Source organism: Cervus elaphus, chromosome 12 (genome assembly GCF_910594005.1).
Source record: "Cervus elaphus chromosome 12, mCerEla1.1, whole genome shotgun sequence".
Classification (NCBI taxonomy): Eukaryota; Metazoa; Chordata; class Mammalia; order Artiodactyla; family Cervidae; genus Cervus; species Cervus elaphus.
The window spans coordinates 18148275-18167585 of record NC_057826.1 but is presented as its reverse complement, the minus strand read 5'-3'; the positions used below and the strand labels follow the sequence as shown (position 1 = coordinate 18167585).

At 43.2% G+C, this 19311-nt stretch overlaps 1 protein-coding gene across 1 annotated transcript in view; it reads right to left on the bottom strand.

Moving 5' to 3' along the window:
• The window catches only part of ZFYVE1 (zinc finger FYVE-type containing 1), a 44163-nt gene that overhangs the window by 4969 nt on the left and 19883 nt on the right, over nt 1-19311 (bottom strand). Inside the window, exons 3-8 of the mRNA XM_043918802.1 lie at nt 17664-18168; nt 13133-13347; nt 4472-4578; nt 2050-2158; nt 1396-1493; nt 1192-1309 (exon numbers count right to left, since the gene is read on the bottom strand). Of these exons, the coding sequence (XP_043774737.1) occupies nt 1192-1309; nt 1396-1493; nt 2050-2158; nt 4472-4578; nt 13133-13347; nt 17664-18168 (1152 nt within the window). The remainder of the gene's footprint in view (nt 1-1191; nt 1310-1395; nt 1494-2049; nt 2159-4471; nt 4579-13132; nt 13348-17663; nt 18169-19311) is intronic.

Genomic DNA, 19311 nt, shown 5'->3' with positions numbered 1-19311 from the left:
TGCTGGTACTACTCTTCAAGATGACCACAGGACTCGGTGCACAGTTGTCCAATTCAGAACCTACTCGGCTTGTGAGATATACAACCCAAGAAATAAACAATCCTATAAAGAGGACACCTCCTCCAAGAGGTCTCCCACTCCAGGCTGGGTTAGGATCTGCTGCTTCAGGAATCACCCAGAAAGGGGAACACCACCAAATAAAACAAGTCCCTTATAGAAAAGAGCTTCCCTCGTGGCTCAGATGGTAAAGAATTTGCCTGTGATGCAGGAGACCCGGGTTTAATCCCAAGGTTGGGAAGATACCCTGGAGAAGGGAATGACTACCCACTCTGATGCTCTTGCCTGGAGAATTCAATGGACAGAGGAGCCTGATGGGCTACAATCCGTGGAGTTGGAAAGAGTCTGACATGACTGAAGCAAACAACCCATAGAAAATATGTGAAAATATCTTTCTTCCATGAAGGGAAAAGGCTTTGATGTGCTGTGATTGATGGGTAATTCCAAGTATGAATCATGGTTTAATGCAGAATGAAAGCACTGTATCACTGCCTCATAAACAGTTTTGTTTTTCCAACATCTTGAATTTAAAAATCCAATTTAAAAACAGTAAAGGTTCATAGTAATAATACCTCTTAGAATATACTTCAAGAAGAATATACTCCAAAACAAAGGCTTTCTTACATGAAGATGGTCACGATAGCATTTTCTTTGATAATAAAAAAATCATAAACAGCATGAACGTTCAAAATGAACGGAATGGGGAAATCAAACTATAATATTAGACAGAATATTACACAGTGATTACAAATGAAAATCATGAAAAGTGAAAGCAATATGGAAACAAAGCAAAACCATGGTACAAGAAAAAGCAGTTAAGTGGCACATAAATTATAATTGTGTCTATACAAACATACATTTGGAAAATAAGTGAGAATATGAAAAGATAAAGTTTTATTTGCTAAGGCAGTTTAACTATACATCAATTTTTAATCGTGTTTCTAATATTTATGCAAGAAATGGAAAAAAATGAAGGGTCTAGAACAAAAAAGGCACTCCAGATCACACCTTCCTAAACCACCAATATATAACCAAATTCATGGTTAACCATCATTATAAACAAGTTCCACTTTCCCATACACAGGAATAACTGGACAACCCGAAGAGAAAACAGAAAAATAAAACAGTTCTTACTCCAGGCCACACGTGCACAATCTCTGTCCGCACCACCGTATCCACAGGATCTTGGTTCCCAAACCAGTACTGCCGGCTACGATAGACCACGCCGCAGTTGGGACATTCAATCACGTACCTACAAGGCAGGCAGACAGATACTGGAACCGCACACCAGGGGCCTGGAGACACACACAGACCCAACTGCAGGCCGCTGAAACTCACCCAGACCAGGCGTATTTTGCAAGACCCATCCAGGGGGAGTCAGTGGAAGCAGCCGTCTTGGGCACCACGCTGACTTCATTGCCTCTCTCGTAGCAGGCCTGAAACACGGGGCACTCTGCCAGCTTCTGCTCTACCCACCAGACCCCCGGCCTCTCCATACCCCCGTCCAGCCCCACTGCCTGCAAACCAGACCTGCTGAGGGTTTACAGACCCTGGGTTTTAGCAGAGCAGAGCAAAGTCTTTCTCCAAAGAAGTCAGTGCCCTGAATGATTATGACCTGAATGTGTACCCATACCAGGGGCCCAAAACTGAGCTACAAATTCTATCCCTGTCATAGACAGGAGAAATCCATCCAAACTGGGTTTCTGAAGGGCAATTCCATTCTGAAGAATAAACAAGTAATGTAGATGAACCCGGCATACAGACTCAACAGGATAAAGGGGGGATTTAAGCTTTAAAAAAATAAACCAAGGGGTGCCTGGCAACAGACATGTGAGTTTTTAATGGCTGGAGCTGGAGAGAAGTTCCAGAGAGACTCGATTTGAATATCAAATACTTTGGGATACTGGCTCAAGAGTGGTCCTGAGCCAGTCTTCCCTAGAGCGGAGTGTGGCCAGCAAGCCAGCTGCTGGAAGAGAGGCTGGTTGGACTCACCTTGCAGGTGAAAACCCGGTTGTCATACTGGTGGGAATATCTGCAGCGGCTCTTGGCTTCATGAGGTACCCCTTCTTTCCCGTGATTCATGCTGTTCTTACATCCAGCCCTGAGGGAGGCACCAAAGCTGACATGAAGCTACTAAAAGGAGCCAAGGGCGCTCACACACAAGCGTTAAGCCAGATGCAGGGGCAAAACTAGACCCCCCCCCCCCCGTTACTAATTGGGCCCCAAATACTGAGCAGAGAGACGGCAGTTTGTTTTGGAAACTTAAGGGCCTCTCTCATACTTGCAATCAACAGTGCTACACAGGTAGTGTATCTATTACTCTTGCATGAGGAGAAAGGGCCAAAAGAGTATCTCTTCTTGGAAAACCACCAGGTCCCTCAATAGGAATGGAGGAGCCAGAAGACAGCACCTTGATGAGAGACAAAACCTGAACGGCCCTCAGGGAACTCAAACATCCAAACAGCATGAAATAAGAAGTTTAATCAGAACAGGCTGCCAAGATGCAAAACAAAAACTGACCCTCAAATTCTGACAACGCATTAAGAGGAGGCTTAAGCTGAACAAGAAAACCTTCCAAATGAACAGTGAGTTCTGCTCTCCTGACAACGCAAAACCAGGGACCAGGACTTTAGAATTTCACTGTGACAGAAGGGAAAGCTCTGGAAACCCTGGTGAGGCACAGTTAGAATGGAAAAGTGATGATCCAACAGAGCCTAAGCCTCTCTTGCTGGGCTCATGAGGCCCGCTAAAGGAAGTCACACTGGCAACTAACATCCCTCTTTCCTCTCTAAGACAAGCCTCAGCCCTCCCTAGGCACAGACTGTATAATCCAAGAACCAAGTCCTTGCTACAAACTCAGAGCAAACATGGTGGCCCAGGAGGTGGCCTATAGGGATCAATGCAAAAAGGCGATTCATAACAGAAAAGGCTCAGGTCTCCCCCGTATGGGCGAATGTGGAGGACAGGATCAGATGATTAAGTGATGAAAGCAGCGGAGAGGTGGGCGAGTGTCTACAAGACAGAGTCTACAATCTGACCCTGACACACTACATTTAAACCCCCAGGCTCCATCCAACAAGGCACTGGCCTGTGACTGAGTAGCTATCAACAGTTCAAATTAATCCAGTGAGCCTCTACGTGTGGTCCCCATTCAGCAACATCAGTCTCACCCGGGGACTTAGCAGAAGGGCAAATTCTCAGGCCCTGCGTCAGGCCTAGTGAATCAGAAACTGGTAGCAAGGCCCAACCACCTGTTGTTACGTGTCCTTCAGGTTTTCCTGAGGCATGCTAAAATCGAGAATCATTGCTGTCTCCCCTGTAACAAAGGACCAGTAGCATCACCCAGGAGCCAGCTGGAAACACAAAATCTCACCGAGACCTGCTGATTCTGAATCTGCATTTAAGAAAATCCCAAGGCGATGCATACATAAAGTTTGAGAATACTGCCCTAACTCAATGTTCTCAACTCAGCTACACATCAGAATCACCTGAGGAGCGTTTTAAATACACCAATGCTGAGGGCACCACCGCAGATCTGGTAAGTGAGAACCCCTGGAGGCAAGGCCCAGGCCTCAGTCATTTGGAAAACTCCCTGGATAATGCTGATGCGCTCTAGGCATCTGCCCTCATCATGAAAGGAATCCACTAGGACTGATACCCACCGCAGTGCTATGCACACGGTGAAGGGGTGGAATGACTCGAGTTGAAAGCTCTGGTAAGAGGAACACAGAAAACAGGCAACCCAAAGCCTTCCCTGTTCTGCTTTTCTGTGCTAGCTTTTGAACTGTGGTGTTGGAGAAGACTCTTGAGAGTCCCCTGGACAGCAAGGAGATCAAACCAGTCCATCCTAAAGGAGATCAGTCCTGAATATTCATTGGAAGGACTGATGCTAAGCTCCAATACTTTGGCTCCCTGATGTGAAGAACTGACTCACTGAAAAAGACCCTGATGCTGGGAAAGACTGAAGGCAGGAGGAGAAGGGGATGACAGATGGTTGGATGGCATCACCAACTCGAGGCACATGAGTTTCAGCAAGCTCTGGGAGTTGGTGATGGACAGGGAAGCCTGGCGAGCTGCAGTCCATGGGGTCGCAAAGAGTCACACATGACTGAGCAACTGAACTGAACTGAAAGCTTTCTGCAGTGAAAGTTACCCAAACCAGTCAATTTCACATCTAAACCGGGTTGGAATCTTCAGGGGATTCTTCATAACCATGTGTCCCGGAATGCCCCGCAACCTCAAAGTGTGATCCCCGGACCATCAGGCTCACCGGGGAACTTGTTAGAATACCCTATCTCAGGCCCCACTCCATCCTTTAGTCACAGCCTAACTTAGGCAGACCCCATGTGATCTGCAGGCACAGGGAAGTCTGCGAAGCACCATTCTGAGGCTCTTTTCCCACGGTGGGACTTACCCGCAGCTGAGACACAGGGAGGAGCAGGTGAAGTACTCGTCTGGAAAAAAGGAGCTGTGCGCCATCTGATCATCGGGGATCTCACCACTGAAGCGGTCACTCAGAGCCTGCACAGAGGGAAGGTGACATGTGAAGGGCCTCAGCGGAGAGCTCGGAGCTCTGGGCCTTCCACTGCCTGCCCTTCTAACACGCCCTCACTGCTGGCTTACTTCTTACCGGTTCTGTGGCTAGAAGCGGGAAGCCAGCGACTTCTGTTCCTTACCCTCTACCTTCTTGGCCTGACTTACACCAATCCTCTCCACAGGAAACCTCAGAAAGAACCGGCCCATTTCCCAAGAGCTCAGAAGGAAGCAAAGTTACTGGTCTCTCCTAATGACCTTGGAAGTCATAAACACGTCACACACTCCACCGTTCATTCAAAACCACCAGATCCTGATGAATGCCCATTTCATCTTTGTGAAGCTGGGAAAGAAAGCAACTCAAGAAGGTGGCCTGTCTTGAAGTCAGAGGGAGACAGAGCTCAGAAGTGCGCTGGGAGTTTTCTGGGCATGTCCACCAGTTCTAACCACAGGTACTCACTGGAGTTTACTGGCCACAGAACTATCTCTATGTAGAAAAAAGGGTTATCAGCCAAAAAGCAAGGAGGAATTATTCTAAGTATTGGCAGCCTTTTATCAACTACAGTAACTAACCTAAAAGACAGCAAACGGCCAAAATAAATGCCAAGAAGAAAGATAAAGGTATGTGAAGTAACAGGCTGAAATTTTTATGTTTAAAGGAAGCTTCCATTTTTAATCCTATTTTTGTTCACTACTTTATATTAAAATATTCTTCAGGATGATTTTTTTTCCCTCCAAGCCTTCAGTCATATGCAGTGGGAAAAGTCATATAAATTAAATATAAATGGGCTTTCTAGGTTTTAAAAATTATTAAATATTCACAGTTCCTAAGTCTCGACTCTTTCTGTGGCAGTCAGGCACTACTCAGGGGAAGAGATGTAAAAGTAGCTTTAAAACAGAAGGACAAGATGCTACTTTCTTTAGTAAAAAGGTGAAAGAAATTTTAAGATGAGATTCGGAAAAGGGGTAGGTTAGGTTCTAAACTAAGATTCTCAAGTTCTAAACGGAATTTCGCTTTAGGACACTTATTTATCAAAACTCCTTTTCCTTTTTCCCAATGAAGCCTAAAACCCTGAGTTGTAAACCAAGTGTTTTCAAAAGCACAAGCTCTCAATGTGGAGTCAGGTCAGGTGTTCAAGACAAGAGTAGTGGCAAAGAATGTGTCAGACTAAGGGTGTGGGACTCACCCATGTGCATTCAAATTCAGCTCCTGCAAAGATAATGAACATGCCCATAAAATACCACCTGCCAGTGACGGCTGACCAAGTGGCAATCCCTGAGTTGGACCAAAAAAAAAGAAAAAACAATCTAAGAGTAACACATACAGGTCCTGTTCTCTTGGGAGTAATTGTGTAAAAAGTAACTAAGGGAAAACAAGTAAGATTTGGAGACAGACTATAAAGGAATATACATGTGAATATTAAAGGGAACAAACAAGACGCAAACCCAGCAGAATCACTCACTAGCCTACGCCATCATTCTCTCTCCTACTTCTGAGTAGGACCCATCCTTCGCGGAATTTTTGGTCTCACCTTTTCCATGAAGCCTTCCCAACCACTCTAGGAAGATCACACTCTGCCTTCTCTGAGCAGCTGCTGTCCTCAACATCTGAACCAGGTACTAAGTGATGAGACAAAGCTACAAGCCTGATATATGTATCTGATCTCCCAGACTAGATCACAAACACCGTGAAAGGCACGTACTACCTCTGTATCCTCCTCTCAGTCCAGCACACGTTTTAACAACTACTCAACTAGGACCTCTGCAATGAAGTGCCCCAGCAGCGAGCCCCATGCACACACCAACCCATCCTCTCCTCCTCACCCTGGCCCTGCCTCTGCACCAGGCCTTAACCCACGCCCACGGGCCTCTCTAATTTATGGCTAACTACTCGCTGATTGGCCAAATCACTGATAACTCTTTCTGTGTTTCTCAAACAGCTGTGTGCCTAACTGGGGCTAGCTGGTGGGCAAGTAGAGCATCACCTTCCTAATGCGTCAATTTACTGAAAGATTTGGGGAGGAAGTTTTTGCTTTATTTTTTGGCCACACCATGTGGTACACGGGATCTTAGTTCCCTGACCAGGAATTGAACCCACACCCTTTGCAGTGCAAACACAGAATCTTAACCACTGGACTACCAGGGAAGTCCCAGGAAGTTATTTTTACATAAAAAATTAACTTGGGTATAGCATGAAATCAAATGGAAAATTTGCATAAATGTGAGGACCCACCCCCCACAAAAAATTATATCAGCCTGTAGCTGGTAGCTCTTCAAGTGCCTCAATTTCCTTATCTGTAAAACGGGGGTGGCTAGGAGTACTCTCCGTAGCAGGGGTCTCCATGGATTACACTGTGAAGATCAAATGAAGTTAATCCATAGAGCACTTGGCATAGACTGAGAGCTCAGAAAACGTGAGCTGCCACGATTAATATTTTTATTTTTTATGCTGAGAATTCTCTAATTTTCTCCCTCAGATACCCTCACCAACTGATCCAGCTAACAGAAGGGATACAAGAGCTTCTCTCCTTTCCATGACAGCTCCCTGGTCTTCATGGCTGGTTGCATTTGTGGGTGAATATTTAGCTACAAAAAGACACTTAAGTACCAAATGCAGTGTTAAAATAAGAAACAAAAAAAGAGAGCTAAATGAGGAATGCAGAAGCTACTAAAGATGTATAACAAAACCCAAAGAAGCGCATTTTTAGCCTTTGGTTTCTGTTTTAAATAGGTAACTGAAAGGATAACCTAAGTAATACTTTTCCTTAGGAAAAATATCAAGTTTAGCATGAATCCAACAGCTGGGTTGAATTCAGAAGGCATGCCATTCCCCAGTAAATGTAAAATTGCAGCCCAATAATAGTGACAGCATAAGGTTTTTTCTGTTCCAAACTCAAGTGGCCTGATTCACTTCTCTGGAAGATCTTCAGAAAAATGAGGACATTTCTAAGTATCTCAAGGCTTAGCATGAAACAATCTGCAGCCCGATCGCCATGCGACAAATCCCCATAGAACCTCCATTGCCACCAGCACTAGACAACTGTCAGCTTATGTTTGCCACGGCAACAGTAACTTCTTATGACATCAGAAAGAGAACTCCAAGACCAACCAGCCTCACCTTTTCGGATGCTGGCCACCCATCCTCTCAAATGTTGATAACACAAGCATCTTACTTCTCTCACAACTCACTGAAGAGCCGGCAGTCAGTAATGAATCAGACCTTGACAAGCATCAGAAGGACTTACATGAATCAAGAGTATGGGAATAGGACTTCCCTGGCAGTCCAATGGTTAAGACTTATCCTTTACAGGGGCCACAGGTCTGATCCCTAGTCAGGGAACTAAGATTCCAGGTGCTGGATGATGCAGCCAAAAAAGAAGTATGGAAACATAACAGAAACTGTTAAAAAAAACTTGATGCTCATGTGTTTTAGATACAAGGGTAAGGAGACACTGTCTTCCTTCCTCTATAACCTGATTGTTTCTTTCCAGTGTGGACATTACCACCTAATCCATATACTTCATCTCTTTCAAGAATTCTAAGCCTCAAATCATTGCAGGGTTTCCAGGGCTCTCTCCCTCTTGAGGCCCCAAAGCCATAAGAGGCAGGAAAGGACCTTTCCTGAGAAAGCTTGGGAAAGCATTTGAGGTCAGTCTGGAAAAGGTTGCCTAGAGACTAGATGATCTTGAACTTTAGTTGCCTTGACAACAGTACAGCTCTTACTATCTAACCTGTAAGTTTCACTCCAGTCATCAAAGGCTAGCAGTGAATTTTCTGATTAAAAATGGAGACTCTTATGTAATCCACGATGCCACCTCCCCTCAAAATATATAATAACTTCGTAAATACTTAATAGGTGCTTCCTGATGTGACAGAATTAGAGTCAGAGTTCCTACATTTAGAGATCAGAGACTAAAGGAGGTAATACAGAAAACCTGTCAGAATCCAACCTTAAAATGGTTCTCTCCATTTCTCTTAACTGTAAATACAGGCAACAACAGTTAGTCAATAGGGACCTGAACATCTCTTTTCTTTAAACAGACTTACTTCATCAGTGAGAATATGCTCTGCTGGTAGGTATCCGAGCTGTTGCTACTGTGGAAACTGAGCAAACGAGTGAGAGGTTAAGAAGTGAGAAAAATTCAGCTGGAGAAAAGGAACTGGGGCTTGGACCACAACAAGGCCAAATGGAGGGAAGGGCAACCAGATCAGCAGAATGAATGTGAAACATACGGGCAAGTCACAAGAGCAGAAAGTGACTGAAGGTCTCATACACACACATTCTACAACTCCTCAATCTTGCTCATTAATCACATTTCCTGTTCAATAATGAACATGAAAAGAATATGTGGAAGGAAAAAAAGATTTAGCTTCTCTATGATCTGACTTATTTAGGAAGAAAATGTATACATACATTATATACATATATTTCTATATGCACTGAAGCATCACCAAAAATTTCAGGAAGCGTATGTCAGAAAGTTTTATAACAGTTATCATACAGTGAGGGGACAGGAGTGAAAGGGACTTAAGTCATACCTTACTACTGGAATTGTACTATTTGAATCTGTACTATTTCAATTGTTTATTACAAACACACATTGCTTTTACAATTTAAAAAATAACTTTTTATTTTTTTTATTTTTTTTTAATAACTTTTTAAAGTAACCAAACACTCAAATACAACTTCTAAAAATGTCCTTTGTAAAGACAACTAGTAATATGTATCAGGAACCTTTAAAGACCCATCTTCTGACCTTCTTAAAAGTGGAGTAACTATTGAGAAGGAATACAGCCCAGGGTTTAAAAGCACAGACTTGGGAGCCAGACTACCTGGTTCAAATTGCCCACCACTGGAACTTCCCTGGCGGTCCAGTGGCTGAGACTATGCACTCCCCATGCAGGGGGCCTGGGTTCGATCCCTCGTCGGGAACCAGATCCCACATGCTGCAACTAAAAAAGATCCTACGTGCCACAACAAAGACTGAAGATCCCGAGTGCTGTGCTGCAAACTAAGGCCTGGCGCAGCCAAATAAATAAATGAATGTTAAAAAAACAAATTCTCCACCACTCACTAGACAAGTCATCTCAGGCAAATTAACGTACCTCTCTCTGCCTCTGTTTCTCAACCTCAGAGTTGAAATGAGGATAAAATGAATGAATACATGTCAATACAGAGCACAGAACATGACATTAGTAAACACTCCACAGAAAGGTTGGCCAGCAGTACTGGGAGCTGTAATTTACCCCAAGGAAGTAGGCAGAATGTGGGCAATACCTTTAGGTACTCAGAAAATATAAGGAAAAATGGAAAGTACTATTAAAGTATGGGCAGAACTACTACATATAAAAAATGATCCACCCATATAAATGAAAAAGCATGCAGCTATTTTTAAAAAACATGGTTTTATAGGATATTTAATAATGGAAAAAATGCTAGGCTTCAACACTCCATAAAAAAAAGCAAAGTATATAAGTGCACATAGATACATCACAACCCCAATTCTCTTTTCAAAATAAGTAGCAAAGAATCATATATAATGCCCCATGTATCTATTTTTTGCACACTTAGTTTGCTTTTTTCTTTGCTATTACAAGGATGTTGCCATTAACTTCCTCATATAGGTCTCTGTGTTCCTGTGGAAGAGCTGCTCTAAGGCCAATTTCTAGAAATGACATGGTTGGAATATATATTATGCATTTCTTTATACTACTGCATTTCAAAGTGGCTGTACTAATTTTACCTCAACCAGAAGTTTGTAAGAGTTTACAGTGCTTCATATCCTTTTTGACATTTTATTGCCAAACCTGTCAATGTTTACCCTTGCATGGTGGTGGTCTTACTAGAGAGTTGAGACTTCTTTATTTGGGCATCACAGTCTTGCCTCATAGTGCCTCTCCATTTTCCCAAAAGGTTTATACATTTTTTTCTAACAATATTCCTATTTTATGTAAAATAAAGAGAAAATCACAGAGGAAACAAAATCATATAAATCATACTAGAATATATCCCAAGCCTTCTTGAAGTGCTTCCTCAGGGAGTCAGTGAGGAACTGGGCAAGGTGGCGAATAAATACCAGTAGAGAAAGGAAAAAAATGGGAGAAACAGAAAGTCAAACAAGCTATTTTGGCACTGATAATTTATCTGTTTATGACCATCCCCAATCTTTTGTTCCAAAAAGAATGCAAGGCCACTTTAAAAAAAAAAAAATACAACAACATAAAAAAACAAGTGGACAAAAATAAATGGCCATCATATTATACACTTCTATGAACTATGAAGACTTCTGTTAAGAGTATTTTAACAACAATAAACCTCTCCTAGGTCAATCTGCCTAATGCAGACCTTAAAGGTAGCTTTCTATAAGCGTGATCACAGAGAATGAACAATTTCTAATATAAAGAAGATTAAAAACAACCAGAAAAAGACAAAAGAAGTTTTTCAAGGATCTGACTAAGTTGCAAGACCCCAGAGTTCCCTGAGGAGAGCCGGAAACACAAGCTTAAACAGGTAACTCCATCCCATGCACAGACCCTGCCTCAGAGAACAGGAAATACAAGATCCAGGTAAACTCGAGGCCAACAGTTACCAAGAGTCCTCAGAATTCCAGCTGACCAGGCTCATTTTAATCACAGAAAGCTTCATGAATCGTATCTCCTCATAAAAACACAGTGTAACTCTTTTTCTCAAAAGTAACTAACAACAATAACAACAACAACAGAAAAGTACCTGACAAACTGGCCTGGAGGAGGACATCCAAGATGCGTGAGGTAAAATCCCTGAGCACTAATTACTGCTTATGGCACCTGGTGTCCCTGAAGGTCTTATGTAAACAGTAAGCTAGGTTAACTTTGAGAAAACCTAAGAAATCTATAATGCAGCCTTGGCCTAGTTGTCAATATTCTTAAGGATCAGATTTTACAGCCCTTTGTATAACATAGTACGGATTTAGCCTCCATTTAAGAATGCTCACAATACTTGGGTGTAATCTTCCACCTGACTACCTATGCCATTACAAGGACATGTGTGGTCAGTCGTGTCCGACTCTTTGTGACCCCATGGACTCTAGCCTACGAGGATCCTCTCTCTGTGGGATTTTCCAGGCAAGAATACCAGAATGGGTTGTCGTTTCCTCCTCCAGGGGATCTTCCCCACCCAGGGATCGAACTCGTTATCTTCTGCACTGGCAGGTAGATTCTTTACCATGGAGTCACCTGGGAAGCCCTTGAAGAAGTATTCTATAAGGGCAAAGATTGTTGTCTATCTTATTCTCCAGTTATTTCCAGCACCTCAAACTCTGACACAGAGATTCACTCATTTATTTGTCGAATGGATGAACGAAATAACTAATTTCCTAAGACCAAGCAACAGGTAAACGGCAGAACTGGGATCCTAACACAAGTCTGTCTGACTCCGGACTTCCAAGTTTTTCTAGTCCAATCAGGATACTACAATGAGATGCCACAGACTGGGAAGCTTATAAATGACAAATTTATTCCCCACAGTCCTATAGGCTGGAAATCCAAGATGAGGGTGCAGCATGGCAGCCTCCCAATGAGGCTCTGCCTTCTGGTTCATAGATGGTGCCTTCTCACAGTGTCCTCACTTGGTGGAAGGGGCTAGGGAGCTTTCTGGGGCTTCATTTGTAAGGGTGCTAAAGTCACTCAAGAGGGTTCCATTCTGATAACCAATCACCTCCCACAAACCCCTGGGTATACTAATTGGGCATTAATGTATTTCAAGATATGAATTTTGTGAGGATACAAACATCTAGCCTTTAGTAACCACTATGCAAAAACCATAAACCTTTTCTGAGGAGTAACTTCATTCCCTCCTCCTGTTGTTTTTTTTAACTTTTCATTTTGATGTGATTTCAAACCTGTAGAAAAGTGGCAAGAATAGTATAACGAACTTCCGTATACAGTTTATCCAGATGCAGAAACTGCTTACGTTGTGTCCCACTGCAAACCTTTTAGACTCCATGGATGAAGCAAATCAACATATGCCCAAAGTCTGTTCCTGGGTAAACCAGGGCCGGCCTAGCTTTATGCAAACCGCTTCTCCTATCTCTTCTGGTCTCGGGCTCTATGCCCTACCCCTCAGGGTACCCTCAAATCCCTAGCTCAAGTCTTCATGTCAACACTGTCCTTTCTCCAAACGCCACACTCTCAGCACTGCCCCAAAGACCCTGGCCCCTTCCTGCTCCTCTGTCCTCCGCCTGCAGGCATGGTAACACAGAGGTGTACACAAACCATAAAACGGAAGCAGTCTTGGCAGGAACTGAGTTGATGTCTTCATTATAAAGAATGGTAAAATAAGGTTTTTCTCCAAGAGGAGGACCTTTTAACTAACATCCGAGATTCACGTTCCTGGCAAGATGATGCCATTCAACAGGTAACACACTCCACTCATGCCCTTCCTTTCACAGACCCTCTTTTCAGCCCAGGTTTCTCATCACCAGCACTGACAGAAGTTGGAGAACTGAGCGTCACCACCCACTGGCTCCCCAGTGAGAAGCACTCCGGCCAGAAAGCAACTGACCTTCAGGGCTTTGAAGATGACGCCAGGGTGCCGGGGAGAACGGGTGGTGTTGTTCTCCAGTTGCTGCTCCAGAGCACGCCGAAGCCCAGAAAAGTCAGTGGGAGGGTTGTAGGTCCTCGTCCCCTTGTAGTGAATGGAACTGAAGGCTTCCGGGAAGCGGCCCAGCTTCCGGAACCGGTCCTGGATGAGCTTCTCCGGCACCTCGGAGGGGTGATCTGGACAAGCGGAAACAGGTGTGTGAACAGGGGCCTTTCTTTAAAAAAAAAAAGTCTCCTGTCTTTCATTATAAAAGGAATACGTGGTGTGGCTCCGTAAATATCAACAGGCAGAACTGCTCTATGCTGTTGGAAGTCAGGAAGGAAGGAACTGCCTGGAAGAAAGCACAGCAGGGGTTTCTGTGAAGTAGGGGCTGGTGTATCATGACCTGGTATTGAATTCACATATACCCTCAGCTTGCCAAAGGGCTTCAGGTATACACTTTTGATATAATGTGCACTTTTTGGTATGTGTGTTACACTTCAAGGAAGTACCTTTTTAAAAAAAAAAAAAGAGAGAGAGAGACAATCAGTCATTTATTTAACTTTTAATATTTATTTATTTAATGGCTGCAGCAGGTCTAAGCTGCATCAGGAGGGATCTCCATTGTGGCTCACGGGCTCTCTAGTTGCAGCGCGAGGGCTTAGTTGCTCCACAGCATGTGGGGGTTTCAGTTCCCCAACCAGAGGTCAAACCGGAGTCCCCTGCATTACAAGACGGATTCTTAACTAGAAGTGTATTTTTTTTAATGTGCTCTCATTGTAAAAAATCCAAACATGTCAAAGCATAAAAGGAAAGAAATGTAGGTCCTCTGCTCCCTCCTACTCTTCAAAGGGAACTATAGTCCAGTGTTTACCCTTTCAGACTTTTTCTTTTCCTACATAATTCCCAACACACATATGCAACTTGCTTTCATCACTTAATAACATACCATAAGCATGTGTCCTTGTACACTTGATACACTGTGAGAAGACATCTCCTTCTTCTTTTTAACAGCTATATAGTCTTCCATCCTATGGATGGATTTCACCAGTCACCTTCTAATAAGCATTTAAAATAAATAGCTGCTCTGGAAGCGCTGGTCTTATGCTGGTGAAGTTGCAGACAACTGCCAACATGTGAGGGTATCAGCCTTCCCATAGTTTCACCAACATTTATCCAGAAATTTAGGGAGCAGCAGTATAAACAGATTCAATAATCATTTTGGAGATAAAACTTAGAAGGACTTTTGGTTTTAATTTCCTTTAATTTTTTTCTAAAAAAAAACTAAATTATTTTATTCTTTAGAAGTTAGATTCTGGGCTGACAGGATTATGTTGCTTTTTTTTAAAATTTATTTATTTTTAATTGAAGGATACTTGCTTTACAGTATTGTGTTGGTTTCTACCAAATATCAACATGAATCAGCCATAGGTTTACCCATGTCCCCTCCCACTTGAACATCCCTCCCACCTCCCTCCCCATCCCAACCCTCTAGGTTGTTACCAAGCCACAGTTTGAGTTTCCTGAGTCATACAGCATAATTTCCTTTAATATTTTAACAACAAAATCACTCAAATTAACACTGGAAATATGGCTTTAGCTCAAATTTAAAGGTACAGTCATCAAAGAGAAGTAGCCAAAGTTCTGGATCCAGAAACAACTCTGGATTCAGAATCGCAATGTTGCAGCCTGCTAGCTAGAACCTCCTTGGTTACATAACCTAAGCTCTCTGAGTTCAGTTTCTTCATTTGTAAAATATAGCTGCTGTTGACTGAGCTGAATAACAAAAATACATTAAGTCTGCATTTATTTTAAGAAAATGTTGGGACTTTCCTGGCGGGCCAGTGGTTAAGACTCTGCACTTTCACTGGAGAGGGTGACAGGTTTGATTCCTGGTCAGGGAATTAAGATTCCAAATGCCGCATGACACAGGGAAAAAGTAAAAATTTTTAAAAATTTAAGAAAAAAAAATGTTATCTTTGTTATTCAGCTTTTATTTTAAAAAACAAATAAACAAACACCAAGCATAGTGCAAGGCATAAAGCAAAAGGAAAAAAAGAGGGGGGGGGGGGTCGTTTCCCTGGTGGCTCAGCAGTGAATAATTCGTCTGCCAACACAGGAGATACAGGTATGATTCCTGTTCCGGGAAGATCCCACATGCTTGCAGAGTGCCTAAGCCTATGCGCCACAATTACTGAGCCTGTTCTCTGGAGCCTGCAAGCCACAACTACTGAGGCCCTCGGGCCCTAGAGCCTGTGCTCCAAAGGAAGAGAAGCCACGGCAATGAGAAGCCTGCGCACTGCAACTAGAGAGTAACCCCCACTAGCTGCAACTAGAGAAAAGCAACAAAGACGCAGCACAGCCAAAAACAAATAAGATTTTTTAAAAATAAATAAATAAAGCCTATGAAAAAAAAAAGTTACTTTGAAAGGCTGGTTGTTTCAAAATCCTGAACAGGAAATTAGACCCTCCCCTCACCAAAGCTGTGAAGATCCAAAGTGGCATAAAAATGCTAATCACGGGAGGTATCCTAGACCCAGATCCTTCGATCTAACTCCTTAATATGGTCCCAGTCTGTCCACTCCCCACCTACTGCCCTGCCCTCGCTCAGGCCCCATCACTCCCACCTCCCTGCCTCTACACATGCCTCTCTAGTTCATCCTGCAACAGGCCGCGGGGGATCTTTTTGAAAATACAGATCTGATCACATAAACTCCCTACTTAAAATCCTTCAAGGGATCTTGTCATACTTGAGACCTAAATCAAGGCCATCCTTGCGTGATCTGATCCCTGAGTGTGTCCACTGTTCCCTCGCACACAATCTAAGCCTCAGACACACTGAGCCTCTTCACTCAGCAAGTGTCTGGTGACAGCCTACTGTGCGCCAAGCACCCACCCAGGCTCTTCAAAGGCAGCAGTGAATAAGACAGGCAAGGTTCCTACCTTCCTGGAGTTTCCATTCCAAGGGGAAAAGATCAAAAACCAGTAAGCAAACGAACAGGATGATTTCAGAGAGCGACAGGTGCCCTGATGAACATGAAGATGGGACCACCAGGGTGCAGGAAGGACCTTTTTAAAGGAGACATTTGGCAAAGGCTCCAAGGGGCTAAGAGTTGAGCTGAATCTGAAAGAGGGGCTGGCTGGGGGAAAGTGTGTTCCAGGTAGACAGAGTAGCTTGTGCAAAGATGGGAACAGAGAAAAGTCTGGTATAGCTAGTGGAGGGAGTGAAAGGGGTAAGCAGAGAGTGTTCAGAGACAGAGGCAGGAGTGAGGACACTGTAATTAGGAGTTTAGATTTTATCCTGACGTAACGGAAAGCCATTGACAGGTTGGAAGCAGGAGTATGACATGACCTAACGTATAAATTAAGCTTTTAAAAAACATCACTCCCCATCCTTCAAGGAAGCTGCATTGAAGGGGGCAGGAACGGAATCCAGGAACTCGGTACAAATACCTACAGTTCCCTGGACACAACAAGTTCCTTCAAACCACTACAGGTTCATCTTCCTAGAGCATCCTTCCTCTATCTAATCAGTCTCTAGAGTTCAAATGTCACCTCCTCTTTCCTAGATCCCACAAAGAGGTGTATAGTGTCCCTCTTCTGCACACTCACAGCTCCAGGAGCGACACCCAGCACAGAACAGAGTACGTGTGGCCTCTCCAACTAGACTATCAGCTATTCGAGGGTGGGAATTGGTTTTTTTTTTCCAGTTTGGGGTCCTGGCAGTCAGCATGTGACCTTGTGCACATAATAAACTTTGTTAACTGAATGAACATTAATAATGAAACTATTTTCGGAGCCAACGCTATCATCCCCACCTGTATCCAATCACTGTCGCACCTGCTCCCTCATCCTCCCACTCGGGCGATGCTCTTGCTTCCTATTTCTCTAAGAAAGCAGAAGCAATAAGACAACTTCCGCCACGTCTACCTACTTACCTGTAATAGTGTCCATATAATCTCCCTTCTCTCCTGTTGTTACGGATGAACCGTCCACACTCCTAAGGTCAGCCCTCCACCTGTGCATCACTCCTGCTCTCTCTCTTACATCTGCATCTCTTCCTTTCATCATTCCCAGCAACATACAAGTACCTGCAATACCTCACATCTTAAATTTCAAAAAAGGGGAAACTCCCTGAAACCCCCCACATCAGCCTCCTGCTGTCACTTTTAGAACCCTTTATAGAACTCTATGAAAGAGATGAATATACTACCTTAAGATTTTTCCTTCTCTTTTTTTGATCCCACTTTGATCAGGCTTTCAGGCCCACCATCCCTGGGAAACGGTCTTACCCAGATCACCAAGGACCTCTATGTCACCAAAGCCAATCGGCAATTTCTCAATCCTCATCCTGCCCATGAGCAGATTCTGACATGGTTGATCACTCCATCCTTCTTGAAACACTTCCTTATGTCTTGCCCAGGCAGAAATTTTTCTGGGCAATCTTCCACTGCCAAGTCGCTACTGCAGCCCAGAAAGGTCAATGTGTGACAACCGAACCCCATCTACTTACCAGAGCCCAGCAGCTGGGTGTGCACAGTCTCATGGAAAATGATAACAGCAGGGCCCAGGGTGGACAAGGGGACGTCCAGGCCACAGCGGGCAGTGGTAGCCTTGAGCTCCTTAGTGAAATGTTTCAAATAAGCTTCTGAGGCATCCCCAAGGAATTTGAAGAGGTCATTGTGCAGTCGGTCTGCATGAGTTCGATAGATGACGAGGTCTGAGATGGCCAGGACCTTAAGCAGCAGCCGTGTCCTCTGGCTTAGATTCACTGTAGCCCCCAAGAGCCCTTCCGTGTCTATCACAGCCACTTTGTGGACTGGGTCATATGCTGCCCACACTCCCACAGTGCAGGACTCCTGGGCAGGGGAGGTTTTGAAGACTTCTCGGCCATAGAAGAAAGTGTGGTTGAGGGTATGAGACTTCCCATCCCCAGTATTTCCAAAAATGGAAACCACTTTCAGATGCTGATCAGGTTTGCAGTCCAATTTCCTAATGAAGTCCTCTTCATTCGTTACCTTCCCAAAAAAAAAAAAAAAAAGGGGTGAGGGGAAGACAATGAAATACGAAAACCACAAAATAGCTAGAAACACCTGCAAGAATTAAGTGCTTGCCAGGGCTCCTCGATTGACTTGTCAATGTGGCAAGGAAAAGAAGTCCCAGGATAATAGCCTCTCACCCAACACTTACCCCTAGGCAAACAGCTAACAGGAACTTTGAAAGCCTCAGTCAGTATATAAGAACTTAATGGTCATAAAAATGATAAAACTATAAACTCTTAAAAGAAGGCATAGGAGGAAATTTTCCAACCGTGGATTAGGCAATGTCTTTTTAGATATGACACTAAAAGCAATACAACAAAAGAAAAAAATGGATAAAATGGACTTCATCAAAATTAAAAACTTTTATTCTGCAAAGGATACCATTAGATGAAAAGACAATCCAAAGAATGGGGGTAAATATTTGCAAATCACATATCTGATAAGGGACTAATGGTCCAGAATATGTAAATAATTCTTACAACTCAGTAAGATAAAATAGCCTAATTAAATATTAAGCAAAAAATCTGAACAGATATTTCTCCAAAGAAGACATACAATTATCAATAAGCACGTGAAAAGATGCTCAACACCATAGCCATCAGGGAAATGCAAACCAACCACAACAAGATATCCCTTCACTCCCACTAGGATGACTATGATCAAAAAGATAATGGCAAGTTTTGATGAGAATACAGAGAAATTTCAATGCTCATACACTGCTGATGAGAATGTAAAATGCATGGCCACCCTAGAAAACAGCATGGCAGTTTCTCAGAAAGTGAAACACAGAGTTACCATATGTCTCAGTAGCTCTACTCCTAGGTATAAACCAAGAGAGTTAAAAAGATACATCCACACAGAACTTGAACATGAATGTTCACAGCAGCATTATTCATAATAACAAAAGATGGAAACAACCCACATGTCCATCAGTTGATGAATGAACATATAATGTCTGAATATTATTCAACTATAAAAAGTACTGATGTATGCTACAACATGGATGAACCTTGAAAACATTATATTAAGTGAAAGAAGCCAGACACAAAATGTTACATATTATATAATTCCTTTTATATGAAATGTCCACAATAGGTCAGCTCATAGAGACAGAATATA